This window comes from Ochotona princeps, chromosome 15, assembly GCF_030435755.1.
Source record: "Ochotona princeps isolate mOchPri1 chromosome 15, mOchPri1.hap1, whole genome shotgun sequence".
NCBI classification, from domain to species: domain Eukaryota; kingdom Metazoa; phylum Chordata; class Mammalia; order Lagomorpha; family Ochotonidae; genus Ochotona; species Ochotona princeps.
The window spans coordinates 49,789,569-49,806,258 of record NC_080846.1 but is presented as its reverse complement, the minus strand read 5'-3'; the positions used below and the strand labels follow the sequence as shown (position 1 = coordinate 49,806,258).

Below are 16,690 nucleotides of genomic sequence, written 5' to 3'. Positions count from 1 at the left end.
TATCTAGATCTCAAGTTTGGAATCCAGAGCTTCCAGGTTCCTAGCCTTCTTGGTTTGAACTTTTCCTGCCTTCTGCTTCTCACTGGGAATGAAACAGATGCCCTGACCTAGCCCATCCTCTGGCCGGGAATTTTCTTTTGGGACTGAGTCAAGCCATACTCAGCACTGAATGAAGCAGAGGCTGCCGAACAAGCTCTGATTATCTCCCCATCTCCCTCCCTGAGTCTTCTGACCTGTGGGCCTCTCTGCCTTTCTCTCTTCTGCCTGGGGACCTGGGAAGCCCCTCCTCTCCTTCCCTCCCTTCCTCTGCTTTGGCTGGGAAAGTGACTGCAGCCTGAACTGTGCCAGACACCTGCTTGCCAGATGTGGCGATCCCTCACTCTCACCCCCCCATCCGAAATGTCTATCCTTTCCCCACCCCACTGAGCTGGGGCAGAAGGAGCCCCCCACAGGGTGATTTACTGATGCAGCCTTTTCCTCAAGCACCTTCCCCCTGGTGCCCAGGCCCCCTCTTCTACCATCATGGCCATGTCTGTCTGGCAGCCACCTCTCTGGTCTAGCCTCCTCCCACCCCCACTCTGGGATTCTGGGCTTGGGAGCCCAGACCCTCAGACTAGAGAAGGAACGGGCGGGGTGAGGGCAGCTGGCCTGTGCTTCACCCACGGGAGATACATCAGCAGCAGCGCTGGGGACGGTGGCCGCCAGAGCTGATGTCATTCTCACTGGGGGAGGGAAGGAGGGGACGCAAGGTTCATGGGAAGGAATAGTGCTCCAAGATGATCTGCAGCAGTGGGAGAAAGATGATGGCTCAGAGAACTTGCCAGGCAGGCAGAAGGGTCTGGAGCTGTGACTGCAAGGGGTCCATCACATCTTTTGTCTCCAAGTCTCTTATGACTTAGTAGATGTCCCCTCAGTTCCTGTCCTTTAGACACACCCTTAGAAGGCACCCCAAATCTTTACTCTTCTCCTTCATTGTTTGCTCTTCTGTATCTTCTGCTATCAATCTCCTTTTTCCTGGACACCCCCTAACCTCCTCTTCATACTGTATCACAATCCAGCGTGAGTCTCCTTGCTCCCACCAAAGCAAGGACTCCTTAAAAACTTTTTTCTTTCCCATCCCTCTCCTTACACCCTTGTTTCCAAAGATCCACCCTGGGCCAGAACAATGTCCCTGGGGGAGTTGCAGAATGAGGTAGGGTGTGGCTGGGCTGCAGTGTGACAAGGACAGGGCAGATGGAGAGAGATCCAGAAAGCAGAGGAGGGGACAAAGAGATGGACAGAGCAACAGACGGTTTAAAGTGATGGAGACAGAGGCTGAGCTAGAGAATCCAAACCTGGGAGAATAAAACAGACACAAAGAAAGAAAGTGAGGCTGGGAACTGAGAGAAAGGAGATGGAGACAGACAAGCCACAAGCAGAGAAGCTGCTGAGGAGGGGCCTGGCCAGGGGCAGTCTGGCTCCTGGGCTCCCTCATGCTGATGCTGACAGGCCATAAATCCACGGGCGTGTGTGTGTGTGTGTGGTGCACATGCATGGCACACATATGTGTAGGGAATAGATGATTCTTACAATTTTTTCTCATTTCTCTCAGTAGCTTCTTAAGGCAACCCACATCAACCAGCCACCCTGTCTCCCGGCATTTCAGACTCCATGTGCAGAGGGGGCCCTTCTGTAGGTATTTCCATATCTCTGGAATCCTGGCTTTCTGGCTTGGAATGCAGACCTGCTGGAATGTCCAGGATCTGTCGACTCAAGAGGCCCCATCCCCTCTGCCCACCCTCTCCCCTCCTTCTGCCTGCCCACCAGCTGCTCCTGTCCATTTTCCCCTCCCATTCTCCTTGTATCAGCCCCTCCTCCACACCCACCCCTCCCCCAGCCTCTGACCCCCATCCTGCCTGGGGCTGGGGGTCAGAGGGGAGACAAAGACAGGATTTATCGCTAGCATAGAAGAAGCACCCAGAGACTGAAGCTGAGGGCAACGGCTGACCTCTCTGGGGTGGGAGGGAGCACTAGGCCCAGGGCTCCTGCTCACAACCCCCAACTTTTCCCACTCCAGGCGTGGGCTCTCTCCCTTGTCTCTGAGGACACAGAGAGCCAAGAGACTGAGGTGATTTTAGGCAGCTGAAGGAAAAACTTGAGAGGACTAGGGAAGCAGAAGCCAACAGGCCACAGTTGCTGAATTAGGAAGTTCAGGTTGAACGCTGCAATACCAGACAGGATCTCGAGAGATTCGACTCTAACAGAGAGGACTCAGGAGCATGCCCTGATGGCCAGTGGGGCATGAACCAGAAGAGCTGGGGTGTTGAAAGACAGGAGTTGCAGGCTCACCTGAAAGTGAAGACAGGATAGGAATGGCCCAGGGTGACTGCTGTAGCCCTTCTGAGGGAGGCCCTTCTCCCTCAGCTCCCCAACTCTCTCCTAGGAGGCAATCAGAACAGCCGGACCCTGCCCTGACAGTAAATTGCAGACTGTTGGCCTGAAATTGTCTCCACTCAGCGTGCAGGGTGTGTGTGCTTGAGAGGGAATGCGATGATCCAGGAGCTTCCGAGAAACCAGCCAGTAGATCTTTCTGCGGGCAGCCCCCGCAGCCTCTCCAGCTGCCCTGGGAGGCTCCTCACCAACCCCTCCAGCACCTCAGGGGCTCTTGGCCTTGGCAGACCCAACTGGACAGCACTCACACCACTTCCAGCCCCTGGCAGCCAACATCCCACTCTCCACTCTCATTCTATTGTCCTGGGAGAAAGAGAAGATGGGAGAGAAAGTAGAAACTTAGGTAATCTACCTGTCTCACCACAGTTCCCCAACCTTTCTACCCAGGGTTTGTGGACTCGCTTCTGCAAACTAAAACAATTCCCCCATCTCTGATGGAAAAATAAAGTTAGATATCTTAGTGTGTGTGTGTGGGGGGGTCACAGCTGGAGAGGGAAGGTTGGGGGAGGACAAAAGGAGGGGGGTAGGGGAAGGGAAGGGAGGGACAGGAAAAGGCAGAAGAGAGCCTCTTTTTTCCTTACTCCCCTTCCCCCAATTGAGGAGGCAGATTTACAGCCTTGGTTTGGGGAGGGGGTGAGCACAAGGAAGACAGATCTGCAGTTCTGCCCTCTGAGTGTCTGGGTACTTAGCTTTAACTCCCCCATTAGCATCAATCCCCATCTTGCTACCCATCCGTCTTCTGACATCAGCTCCTTCCCCTCTCTGTAGCCCAGGCTTTCTGACCCTAAGTGGCTCTTAAAGGGCCAGTCTAGACCCTTCTCTTCCCTCCTCCCCCTCCAGGTCACAGCGTGATGCGTGTGTGCAGGCACGCGCATGTGCACGGTAGTCATTCCCAGCTATGGCCATGGTGCAGGGAGAGCATGGTTTTTGGGGCTCTTCCCCAGCGGGCTCTGGGCCCCCTCAGACCTGTCTTCCATCTTGGCAGACTACTTCCTCAGGTCCAGAGCAAATCCCTCTCAGGGGGCTGGGGGTCACAGATCCAGGGCTCCACAGCTCCCAGGGCTGGAGAAGGGCAGCAGATTCCCTCCCTCATTTCCTGGCGGCTCCAGGGCAAGGGGGTGTCAAGCACCACGCGCTGTTTCTAATTCCCAGCGAGCTAGAGCAGTGGGGTGGGCAGGAGTCCCTAAGCCCCACATGCCTGGCCTCATATTCCAGGAATCTCTGGGGGTGCAGGGGTGGTGGTGGTGTAGAGATTTCAGATCCTCCGGTCCAGAGCCTGAGGGAGGTGATGGGCCAGAGGAGCCTGACTCTTCTTCCCCAAGTCTCAGCCACTGCACACACAGGAAACCGGCTGCCCTTTTGCAGACTCGCTGGGCCCCTCGCGCCAGGAACTGTACCCATGCCAGAAAGTTCCTCCCCTAGCCGCCTTTCTACTGCTAAGGATCTGCAAGCCTGCCAGGGACCCTCGTGGGTTGGCCCACTCCCCTTTCTGCTACCTGAACCCCCTTTCTCAGCTTCCACAGTGCTGAGTGGGCGGACAGGTGGGGGGCCTTGGGAAAAGGGCCCTGTCAAAACAGCACCCCCCAGCTGCGTGCCACCAGCACCCCCCACACCCCTCCGCTCCCGTGCTCCCTTATTTATCACCTTCCAAACCTCACCCTCCAAGAAGCATAAATATTCCTAATTCCTGAAGGCCAACCCTGAGCTCATAAATTTCACCCGGGAGGTGAGCAAGCGGAGGAGTGGGGTCTCCGGGACTGGGGAGCCCGCTGCAGCCTCTAGGGCTCGATCCTGACGCGTGGTGGGGGGCAAGCGCCTGCTAGCTGCGTGCTTGCAGGGGGAACCCTGAGGTGAGGAGTGGGCGTTGCTGTCCTCACTAGCCCCTCTGCTCCCCAAGTTCGCCCCTGTTGGCTTGTAACCTTCCAACTGCAAGGCTGCCTTTCCCACCTTCCCTCTCCTTTGCCAAGCGTTTCCCCCTGGAGCAGCCATTGTCTGAGTCGCAAAATCCCCTTTCCCTTCCTCCAGGGGCGGCGAGTTGAAAAGCCCCTTCACCCCAAAGCCCCTTCGCCCCTCAGGCCACGCGCGCCCTTTCTCCTCAGCAGCTCCCCGCCTGCCCTCGGCAAGGTGACCCCTCCTCGCCTCAACCCGCGCTGCCTCTGGCTTCTCTGTCGCCCTCTGGCCCCACTTCGCGCTCCAGCCTCCTCTCCCCGGCCCGGCACCCCTCAGTCCCGGTCCTCCGCTTGGGTTCCCACCACCGGGTCCCCATTTCCCCCTTCCCCAGCGGGTGGAAGGGGAGCCCAGGCCGGGGAGGGGGAGGGGCAGCCTCCTCCTCAGCTGCGCCCCCTCCCAACATCCTCCCCGCAGCCCTCCAAAGCCATAAATCACAGCCACGGCGGCCTGGCCAATGGGAGAGTGACTCGTAAATCGGCTTGTCAAGATCAGCCAATGAGAAACAGCGTTAAATCAAGTCCTGTCAGCGCTTGGCCAATGAAAGGCCCTGGGCTGACCATAAATCTGCCTGTAAGAGACAGCCGGGGAGAGAGAGAGAGTGCGGGTGAGCGAGGGCCGCTGGGCGGGGGGCGCGGGCGCGCGGCGGGGGAGAGGCGCGAACCTGGGGACGGGAGATGGAGACGGCCGACAGGAGAGACGGACAGATGGGGAGAGACAAAGAAGTCACGGAGCTCGGGCGGGAGACTGACAGGGACAAAGAGGGACACACACTGACACCGGCACGGCCCCCAGGCGCACACAGCCCCGGGCGACGCGCCGCGCGCACCGCTTCCCTCCTGTTCCCTTCCTCCTCGTTTGCCCTTCCTGTTCTTTAGGGACCCCAGTGAGTGTGGGGACAAAGGAGGGGGAACACCGTCTTAGGGAGATCTGTCTTGTAATCTCAGACGCCAGTGTTTCAGCTGTGTCCTCTGACTCATCTTTTCCAGAGGCCTGGAGTTTTTTTTTTTTTCCTCATCGACTCATCGCTGAGGAAGTCCTTCCTGCAGTCTAACTTCGGTCCTTATTGCTGCACTTTTCTGTCTTGAAGAAGCTTTTGAAGTACCTTCAAGGAATGGGAAACATGATCTCTTTTACAACCCTTTGGACAGTTGTCCAGCTTTTAGACTCGTAGAAAGCTGGGAAGAGAAAAAACTTGGAGCCACCAGCCTGACACCTGATCCTCATGTTAGCTAGGCAGCTGTTCTGTAATGGTTATAAACTTGAGCTGGTCCTGACAGCAGACTCTGTCCCCAAGCCTTGATCTTACTAATTTGTGACAAAGAGGTAGAGACAGACACCTCAGGGCAGTTGTGTGAGAATTCCATGAAGTGGAACTGCCCTGGGTCCAGGGTGAAAGTGTGTGCCATTTGTGAATTGCTCGTCAGAACACCTAGGCTCTGAGCTCCCAGGCTGCTGTTCGCTCCTGCAGTTTGCCTGTCTGGGTGGCTGCCTCAGTAGCCCCGTTTAGGCTACTGGGGTTCCCTCGTGGAAGAACAACACCCAGAGTCACGGGTTCCCCAGCACCATCCCTGGACACAGACCGTGAGCAGGTCCGTCTGTCCCCCCTCAATAAGTCTCACTTTGTGCTCCCGAGACCGTGGACTTGGGGGGTGAAGGGGATAGCAGGCAAGCCGCCCAAGAAGGAGATGGGGTGTGTGTGTGTGTGGGGGGGGTAGGTCAAAGCAGTGACTCAAATTTCATCCCCAGCGCCGCAACCGGATCCGCCCTGCTCCTTCCCTCGCCACCACCATCCCCACCACCACCAAGTAGACCAAAATGTCTCATTCTTCGCTCTTTCCAAGCTTAGTGTCTGCATTCCCCTGGTCGAGGGGTCCCTGGACTCCCACTGCTGCCGGCCCCTTCTGCCCTCAGACCGGAAGCAGCCTGGAAACGCGGGGAACCAGCGCCACCTGGTGGTCGCAGGTGCACCAAGGCTGTGTCCGGAACGAACTATGGGGTCTGCCGCCCGCCTAGCCCCGGGGCTGAGTGGGGGTCTCTGTTCTGCTCCTGTGCGCCAGGAAGACAAGAGACGGGGGAGTGAGGGTTGGCATCCGGATGAGTTACCCCAGAGGAATAGAGACCCTGCTAATGCACCTGGAATCCTCACTTGTCTCTGTCCTAAGTGAGCTCGCTTTTAAGATTTATTTATTTTTACTGGAAAGGCAGATTTACAGAGAGAAGGAGAGACAGAAAAAGATCTTCCATCCATTGGTTCACTTCCCCAAATAGCTGCCACAGCTGGAGCTGAGTAGCTCTAAAGCAGGAGCCAGGAGCTTCTTCAGGGTCTCCCACATGGGTGCAGGGTCCCAAGGACTTGGACTCTATAGCTTTGGAAGGCCACAAACAGGGAGCTGGATCAGAAATGGATCAGCCGGGTCTAGAACCAGTACCCATATGGGATGCTGGCACTTGTAGGCAGAAAATTATCCAGTCGAGCTGTTGTGCCAGCCCCTACATACAACTCAAACTGGATCAATCTGCAACAGTGGCAGATCCTAGCAACAGGAGGTACAAATCCGGGATGATTCCCAGGAAATTCAACTGAAAATAGAAGGCAGGAAAAACCTCTTGCTAAAAAGACATATTTCCTGGGGGACACTCATTGTTGCATTGTGAGTAAACTGCTGTCTGTTGCGCCAGAATCTCATAGCAGAGCAGCTTTCCCAGGCCACGGGCAAGGAGTTGATGGGAAGTGGAGCAGCTGGGACACAAACTGGCACCCATATGGGATCCTGGTATTTGAAGGGGGAGAATTAGCCAATTGAGCCATTGTGTCAGGCCCTCCGGCGGGCAGCTTAACAGTTGCTAATCCTTGGAGCCTTAGACTCCCTTCAGCTGAAGAACAGACAAGCTGCTTCCTGTCCCTGCCCTGACACGGGACCCCTTCCAAAACTCAAACCAACCAGAGACTGGCCCTGAACGCACCAAACTCCTTTATTAGTAAGGAAGAATGCTGTTGGGCAGCCCAGGGCCGGAACACTGCTCCAGGCAGGGGGAAGAGAGGTGGCCGTGAGTATGCGTGTCCAGGTGTGGCTCTGACCTGTCCTAGCCTCCACTGGGCACTTTGGCTCTGCAGGAGCAGGGACACAGTGCTGCTAACGCAGCCTCTGGAAACTCTGGGGCCCACGTTTTAGGAGGGAGCCGTAGGCTCGGCGGAACTGGCGGTTCATGGCGGCAAAGAGCACGGGGTTGATGCAACTGTTGAGCCAGGTGAGGTTGGCAGCAAGCATGTGGGCCACCCGCGGAGCCCGGACCTTGGCGTCCAAGATGTTGAGCAGTAAGAAGGGAATGTAGCTGAGAGTGAAGCAGAGGAACACAGCAAAACACATCCGGGTCACTTTTCCGAACTCGGATTGGGAGTCGTGAGCTCTTTGTGCACCTGTGGCTGGCCGGGCCTTGGCAGGTGTCTGTGGGTGGAAGTGGCTTTTTGGTGCTGTCTGTTTGGCTACCTTGTTGTGGCTCGGTGCTCCTGCTTCTGTTGAGTCTCCTTCCTGGGTCTGGGTGGTGGCAGTGCTTTCTGGCTCAGATGAAGTCCCTTCACTGGGCCTTCCAGAGGCCACCCCGCTGTCCAGCTCTTGGAAACGACCAGGTATGGCGTTGTCGGTGCCAGCCACGTGGTTGGAGCACACGCTGGCCTGTCGCAGCTTGTACTGGTCGAGCGCCTGTGCTGTCCGTTTCACCTGACGGTGGATGAGGCAGTAAAAGATGCCCACACTGCTGAGCCCCAGCACAAAATAGATGCCCATGAGGATGGTGGTGTAAGGACGGCCTCGGATGCGGTCGAAGCTGCAGGTGCAGACCACAGGTACCAAGATATAGACAGACCAGAGTGGGGCGAAGCTAGCCACCCCCACCACCCAGGTGCCCACCAGGGCCAGCACTAATCCCTTGGCACTGAAAACTCGGGGAAAGAGCCTGGGGTGTGCGATGAGGAGATAGCGCCCCACTGCGATGAGGCAGAGGGTGAGGATGGAGACAGAATTGGAGGTGAAAAGCAGGAGCCCAAAGACCCTGCAGAAGGTGGCGCCAGTGCGCCAACGCAGGTGGAGGTAGGTATCCACGGAGAAGGGCTGCAGGAGGGCGCAGTAGAGGAGGTCGGCCAGCGTCAGGTTGGCAATGAGCAGGTTGAAACGGGTTCGGAGCTTGGGCTGGATGGCCAGAGCCAGCAGGGTGAGCACGTTGCCCACAGTGCCCGTCACAGCCACCACCACACCCCAGCTGACTGCCACGTAACGGTAGCCTAGCACAGACTCATGGTAGCAGGAGAAGCTGGCATCTGAGGTGTTCCACATGGCGGAGGCTGGAAAGGCGACAGGTGGGCAAGGAAGAGGGATTAGAAGCTGGTCTTCAGCTTGGCTCCCTTGAGGAGCTCGGGGCCCCTGGACACCTGAACTGCTTGCCTCGATTCCTGTCCTGCAGAGCCATCCACAGCCACCCCAACTCTCTCCTGGCGTGATGATCCTTTCCCATCTCAAGCATTTCTTCGAATTCTCCTCTAAATGTCTCTGGATTTCTGTTTGTCCCTTCCCCCAACCCTAGGTCTCTCCAATTGCTGTCAGTAATCCAATGCCCTCTAACGTTTATTTAAAAAAAAAAAGTTTAAATTGTTTATTTGGGGGTTGGCTCCGTGGAGTGTCAGGCTAATCCTCTGCCTGCAGTGCAGGCACCACGTATAGGCGCCAGGTCGAATCCCAGATGCTCCACTTCTGGTTTGGCTCTGTGTCTATGACTTGGGAAAGCAGTGGAGGATGGTTTACGTGCTTAGACCCTTGCATCCATGTAGGAGAACTAGAAGAGGCTCCAGGCTCCTGGTTTTGGACCAGCTCAGCTCCGGCCATGGCAGCCATTTGGGGGAATGAATCAGCAGATGGAAGACCTATCTCTCTGTCTTTCCTCTCTCTGTCTCTCTCTCTTTCAAATAAAAATAAATATGTGTAAAGGGGTGTGCGATGAGGAGATAGCACCCCACTGTGAGACAGAGAGGAAGATCTTCCAACCATTGATTCACTCCCCAAGCAGCCGCAATGGGGAGCTTTGCCGATCCGAAGCCAAGAGCCCGGAGCCTCCTCTGGTTCTCCCACGCGGGTGCAGGGTCCCAAAGGTTTGGACCATCCTCTGCTGCTTTCCCAGGCCACAAGCAGGGAGCTGGATGGGAAGCGGAGCCTCCGGGACACAAACCCGCACCTATATGGGATCCTGGCATTCAAGGCGAGGACTTTAGCTGCTGGGCCCAAATAAAAAAAATCTTAAAAAGAATTATTTTAGTTATTTTAAAGGCATAGTGATATGAGTAGAGGGAAAGGGAGGGGCAGAGAGAGACACATTTTACATCTGCCGGTTCACTCACTCCCCAAATGACTCCAAAGGTTGGGGCTGGGCCCAGGCCAAAGCCAGGAACCAAAAACTCCATCCAGACCTCCCACATGGGTGGCAGGGACCCAATTATTTGAACCTTCTTCTGCTGCTTTTCCAGGTACATTAGCAGGCAGTTGTGTCAGAAATGGAGTAGCCTGGACTTGAATCGATCCTCCAGTACAGGATGCTGACTGGCATTGCAAATGACAGCTTGGCCAGCAACCATGCTAACCCCAGGAGATCCCTTCTCTCTATTCAAGATGCTACTGCAGTTCACTCTGCTACACACACACACACACACACACACACACACACACTCAGGTGTCCGTTTTTCTGTTAGTTGCCACTAGAAAACTAACAGAAAAGACCAAGGAAAAATACACCCATGAGCAAGTACTCACTCGAGTATCCCAGCCTCTGGTTCTCTCTGCAGGGAAGGAATCAGAGTCACACCAGGAGTGGTCCTTTCCAGCGAGCGGTCAGGCTTGGCTGCTGGGGCTCCCTGCTCTCCTGTCTCCTCACAGCACTAGACTGAAACAGCAAGAAACTCCCCAGTTACCCAACCTCAGCCACTTCCCTTGCTACCTCCGGTCCCACTTGTCTCACTTCTCTGGTGAAATTCCCCACGACTTACCCCAGAGTTCTGTTCCTCACATCCAAACTCTCTTTCATTCTCTCTCTCTCTCTCTCTCTCTTTCTTTCCCCACTTGGCATGTCAAGAAACCTACAAAGTCATCGCTGAGGATTTCCTGGGCATGAACACAGCACCAGACCTTCCGGGGTCCCTTCTCAAAGAGACGGGAGATCAGACAGGGCCCCAAGAACAGGCTGCTTTTGGGGGTGGAACATCTTCCTTTCTCTCTTTCCTTCTTTCTTCCTGTATTTATACTTACTTTTATTGGAAAGGCAGATTTACAGAGAGAAGGAGAGACAGAGAGGAAGACCTTTCATCCGATGGTTCACTGCCCAGATGGGAGCAATGGCCAGAGCTGAGCTGATCCAAAGCCAGGAGCCAGGAGCTTCTTCCAGGTCTCCCACATGGGTGCAGGGTCCTAAGGCTTTGGGCTGCCCTCCACTGCTTTCCCAGGGCATAAGCAGAAAACTGGATGGGAAGTGGAGCATCCAGGACTTGAACTGTGGCACCCACACATATGGGTTCCTGGTACCTGCAAGGTGAAGATTTAATCATTGATCATCACACTGGGCCCAGCACTGGCCTTTCTTCTGTCTGGGACTTGGAGGTGGTTTAAGTCAGAGTGGCCCTTGAGAGAGTCCAGCACATCTGAGAAAAGGAATCAGATGAAGATGGTGGGGGGAAGAAGCATCATCCTGGAATTTGGCTTTATGGTGCACAGAGGTTCAGGCCTGTTCCATCTATCCATCCAGTCATCCATCCATCTACTTGTCCAGTCACTGCACATTTGTATTGAGTGTCCACTTTGCACCTGACTGACTAGGGACACAAGAAACTCTGATGCATGGTTTTGGGTATCATTTGGTAGGAGACATAGATATACAAGTCTATAAAAGTTTAACTGGCTCTTAAAACCAGCAGTTGGTAAACTTTGACCTATGGTCAAATGTAGCTTGTCCTCTAGTTTTAATTTTTTTTAATATTTATTTATGGGCCCAGCATGATGACCTGGCAGTTAAAGTCCTCACCTTGAATGCGCTGGGATCCCATATGGGTGTCGGTTCTAATCCTGGCAGCCCTGTTTTCCATCCAGCTCCCTGCTTGTGGCCTGGGAAAGCAGTTGAGGATGGCCCAAAGTCTTGAGGCCCTGTACCCACTTGGGAGACCTGGAGGAAATTGATTTCTTTCTTTCTTTCTAAAGATTTATTTATTTTCATGACAAAATGAGATATACACAGAGGAGGAGAAACAGAGAGGAAGATCTTCCGTCCGATGATTCACTCCCCAAGTGACCGCAATGGTCGGTGCCAGGATCCAGGAACTTCCTCCGGGTCTCCCACGTGGGTGCAGGGTCCCAAAGCGTTGGGCCGTCCTCGACTGCTTTCCCAGGCCAAAATCAGGGAGCTGGATGGGAAGTGGAGCTGCCGGGATTAGATCCCGGTGCATTCAAGGCGAGGATTTTAGCCACTAGGCCACGCCGCCGGGCCTCTGGAGCAAGTCTCTGGCTCCTGGCTCCTGGCTTCAGATTGGCTCAGCTCCAGCAGTTGCTGCTTTTTGGCGTATGAATCAGTAGGTGGAAAAGATCTTCTCTGTCTCTCCTCCTCTCTGTATATCTAACTTTGCAATAAAAATAAACAAAAGTAAGTAAACATTTCTGTATTTGTTTATTTATCTGAAGATCAGAATTACAGAGAGAAGAAAAGACAGAAAGATCTTCCATCCACAGGCTCAAATAGCTGCAATGGCTGGAGCTGAGCTGACCCAAAGCCAGGAGCCAGGAGCTTCTTCCAGGTGTCCCACATGAGTTCAGGGGTCCAATCACTTGGGCCATCTTTAACTGCATTTTCCAGGCCATTGAAGAGGAGTTGGAACAAAAGCAGAGCAGCTGGACACAAATTGGCACCATATGGGATGCCAGTGCTGCACATGGCAGAGGCTTAATGTGCTGTGCCACAAGGTCAGCCCCTGGTTTCTGTTTTTTAAAAAGCTTTTATTTTGCTTATTTGAAAGGTAGAGTGACAGAGCGCGCGAGAGAGAGATGGAGAGAAAGAGATCTTTCATCTGCTGGTTCACTCCTTAAATGGCTACAACGGCTAGTACTGGGCCAGGCTGAAGCCAGGAGCCTAAACTCCAGCCAAACATTTAGGCCATCTTCAGCTGTTTCTCTAGGTGCATTAGCAGGGAGCTGAGTTGGAAGTGGAGCAGCTGGAACTCAAACCGATGCTCATCTGGGCTACTGCTGTGCTAAATGCCAGCCCCTGCCTTCTATTTATATTTTTTTAAAGATTTATTTATGTTTATTCGAAAGTCTGATATACAGAGAGGAGGAGAGACAGAGAGGAAGATCTTCCATCTGATGATTCATTCCCCACCATAACAGCTGGAGCTGAGCCAATCCAAAGCCAGGAGCTTCTTGCGGGTCTCCCACATGGGTACTGAGTCCCAAGGCTTTGGGCGGTCTTCGACTGCTTTCCTAGGTCACAGGCAGGGAGCAGGATGGGAAGTGAGGCTGCCGGGATTAGAACCGGTGCCCATTTGAGATCCCAGCATGTTCAAGGTGAGGATTTTAGCGGCTAGGCCATCCCACCAGGCCCTGTTTTTATTTATTTGAAAGACAAAGAGAAGGGGCGGGAGAGAGGTGGAGAAAGGTTTTCCATCATCTACTTGTTCACTCCCCAAATGCCTACAACTGGGCCAGGCTAACGTCAGGAGCTGGGAACTCCAGGTCTTCCCTGTGGGTGTCAGGGGCCTAAGTACTGCAGCCATCATCTACCAGCTGCTGAGATGCTTGAGGAGAAAGCCAGATGGGGAAATGGACAAGCTGCCACTGTGATATGGGATACAGGTGTCCCAAGTGGCAGCAGCTTAACCTGCTGTGCCACAGCGCCTGTCCCCAAAAGGTTCAATTGTAAATGGCCACATAGGATCTACCTAAAATCCTCACCTTTGCCTCTGGGACAGCTCAGCTGAAAAATTTTCCTACTACTAAGCCTGTTAAGAAAAGTTTCACTGAAGTCTGTCATGTCCAGCAGGGGCATGAGCTGCCAAGGAGGAAGGAGTTCATGGAGAAGCAGATGGACATACTTTAAATGGTGCACAGGGACTCAGCGTGATAGCATAGCGGCTAAAGTCCTCGCTTTGAGCACGCCGGGAGACCCGGAGGAAATTCCTGGCTCCTGGCTTCAGATCGGCATAGCACTGGCCATTGCAGTCACTTGGGGAGTGAACCATCAGACGAAAGATCTTGCTCTCTGTCTCTCCTCCTCTCTGACTTTGAAAAAAAAACAAACAAACAAACAAAAAAAAAAACAAAACTTAAACAAAACAAAACAAACAAACAAAAAATGGTGCACAGTAGTTTTGGAGGGAGATTGGTCGAAGGGTACTCCAGACAGCCAACAGTGTCCTCGGGGTTCTGGCAGAAGTCAATGAGGGTGTGCAGGAGAGAGCTGCAGGACATAGCAGGGCCATGGGCAGGACCCATGAGGGCGCTAGGAGCTGGGCTGCATGCAGATTTGTATGGAGACAGCTGTGAGTGAGCAGCACGGGCTGCGAGCCAGAGGGAGAGCCTAGGAGAAGGGGCCATGGCTTGGGCCTGCGGGGGACGTCCAGGCCACGTGCCTGCCATGCAGGGCCCCAGACGCACAGGACCTGCTGCTTGCTCTCATGCTCTTCAGTCGCTGCCTGGACAGTCTTACTTCCTTTTAAGATTTCTTCATTTGGGGCCTAGCACAGTGGTTAATTTCTTCCTTGCCTTGGACATGCTGGGATCCCATTTGGGCATTGGTTTATGTCTTAGCTGCTCCACTTCACATTCAGCTCCCTGCTTGTGGCCTGGGTAAGCAATGGAGTATAGTCCAAAGCTTTGGGACCCTGCACTCATGTGGGAGACCCAGAAGAGGCTCCAGGCTCTTGGCTTCAGATAGGCTCAGCTTTGACCATTGCCAGCAACTTGGGGAGTGAACCAATGGATTGAAGATCTTCTTCTCTGTCTCTCCTCCTCTCTGTAAATCTGCCTTTTTAATAAAAATAAGTAAATCTTTTAAATTTTTTCCTTATTTGAAAGACAAAGCAATGAGAGAAAGAGGGAGAGACAGAGCTCGTCCATCTGCTGGCTATACCTCACAGACCCACCATGGCTGGGGTTGGGCCAGGCCAAGATCAGGAATCAGGAACTCTGCCTGGGTCTTCTAAGTGAGACAGGGGTCATCTGCGTTCCCAGGCACACTGGCAGGAAGCTGGGATGGAAGCAGAACAGCCAGGACCGCAACCAATGCTTTGATTTGGGATGCCAAGTTGCAAGTGGCGGCTTCACCTGCTGTGTCACAAGGCTGACTCCACAATCCTATTTTTTTTTAGTATCTATTTATTTTTATTGGAAAGTCAGATATACAGAGAGGAGGAGAGACAGAGAGGAAGATCTTCTGTCTGATGATTCACTCCCCAAGTGACCGCAATGGCTGGTGCTGAGCCAATCTGAAGACAGGAGCCAGGAGTCTCTTCCGGGTCTCCCACGCAGGTGCAGGGTCCCAAAGCTTTGGGCCATCCTCGACTGCTTCCCAGGCCACAAGCAGGGAGCTGGATGGGAAACAGGGCTGCCAGGACAAGAACTGGCACCCATATGGGATCCTAGCGTGTGCAAGGCAAGGACTTTAGCCACTAGGCTATCTCACCAGGCCCTAAAAATTTTATTTTTTTTAAATAAGAATACTTATTTATTATTGAAAAGCCATGTGACAGAGAAGGAGATGCACAGAAACAAACAAGAGTTTTCCATTTACTAGCTCACCCCCGAATGCCTACAACAGGCAGAGTTGGGCCAGGAGCCAGGCGTTGCATCCAGGTCTCCAGGCGTGGCAGCAAGTACTTGACCTGTCATTTGCTACCTCTCGGTGCATTAGCAGGAAGCTGGTTCAGCAGTAGAGTACCCAGACCTTGAGCTCTGACATGGGATATTGACAACCAAGTGGCAGTGTAACCCCCAGTGCCGCAACATTGGCCCCAGATTCTTAGCACTTCACTCTCGCCCCAGCAAGAGCCCTGCTTTTTTTTTTTTTTCTTTCTCATTCTGCCCTGGGCCCCACCAACTGTGTAGCTCGCCCTGGTTAAGATGGTGGGTTGTGGGAATGGAGAACAAGGAGCAGGACCCATAGGTTGTTTAGAGGTCAAATAGGACTGTTAGGGGACTCACTGGAAGAAGGGTGAGGAGCAGAGAGGAACAAGGATGGAGCTCCATTTGGCAGACGGATGGGGGCCCTCCTCGTCATTGAGGCTCGGAAGGTGAGGGGGCAGCAGGCTCGTGTCCCACAGTGCATCCTGAACGGCAGGTCGGAGCCATGTGGTGTGTGCTAGCACCGGCGTCACCAGCCCCTTCCCCTACCCTCTGCCCACCAGACCTGACCCCGGCTTTCCTCCACCCACTCTTCTGCCCAGCCCTCAGCCTCCCGCATCTGCACTTTTCTTCTGTCTTTGTTCTTTCCAAGTTGACCTGGAAAAGCACCAACACCCCTAAAGCCACTAGGCTTTCACTTCGGAGCCACGGTGACGGTGGGTGACGCTCGCTCCACCAACTTCACAGCTCAGCCTTGGGGGCCCCTCTTCACATCATCTTCCCCTTTAGCAGGGACCGTCCCACGGTTCCTCCTGTCTGCGAGACTGGCAAGTGGACAGAAGTAAAAATGAAGGCAGGAGGACCACACACAGGCTGGGCGCCTCGGGATTTTCGACTTTACCTTCTTGCCACCCAGTAGGGCTACAGGGCAAGGGCCATCCTCTGTTCCTGGGGTGGTGATACACAGTTGAACAGAATACTGGGGGATAAGGTGTGCGGACAGCCTCTTTCCCCACACCTCATAGGGGAAGGCAGAGGGGGGCCCCCCCAGTCCCACAGACCTGTGGGGACTCGGATCAGAAGGCACAAGTATTTTAATTGTATTTATAAACAGCACAACCCTAGTTCCTTTTATTAAAAAAAAAAAAATGTGTGTTTGAATGACAGAGGGAGTGATCTTGCATCTGTTGTTTACTCTGCAGACAGCCCCAACAGCCAGTTGCCGCTACCACCCACCAGGCCTAAGCGAAGAGCCCAGAACTCGGTTTGAGTCTCGCACATGGGTGGCGGGGTTGAATCAGGCACCTGGGCTGTCGCCTGCGGGCTTCCCAGGTGTATCAGAGGGAGGATGGGCAGGCAGTAGGGCAGCAGGAACTGGAACCAGAACCCCCCCTCCAGGGGATGTCAGCTTCACAAGAGACTCCCTGCAAAGCAGGTGAGGACCTTGGGCC

General features: G+C 54.0%; 1 protein-coding gene across 1 annotated transcript; it reads right to left on the bottom strand.

Annotated features, from left to right (window-relative positions):
• Positions 1-7,370: 7,370 nt before the first annotated feature.
• GPR84 (G protein-coupled receptor 84) lies at positions 7,371-8,713 on the bottom strand. Its single transcript, XM_004583278.2, has one exon. It carries the CDS (start codon positions 8,709-8,711, stop codon positions 7,515-7,517), a length of 1,197 nt encoding a protein of 398 aa, XP_004583335.2. The 5' UTR covers positions 8,712-8,713; the 3' UTR covers positions 7,371-7,514.
• Positions 8,714-16,690: the final 7,977 nt, after the last annotated feature.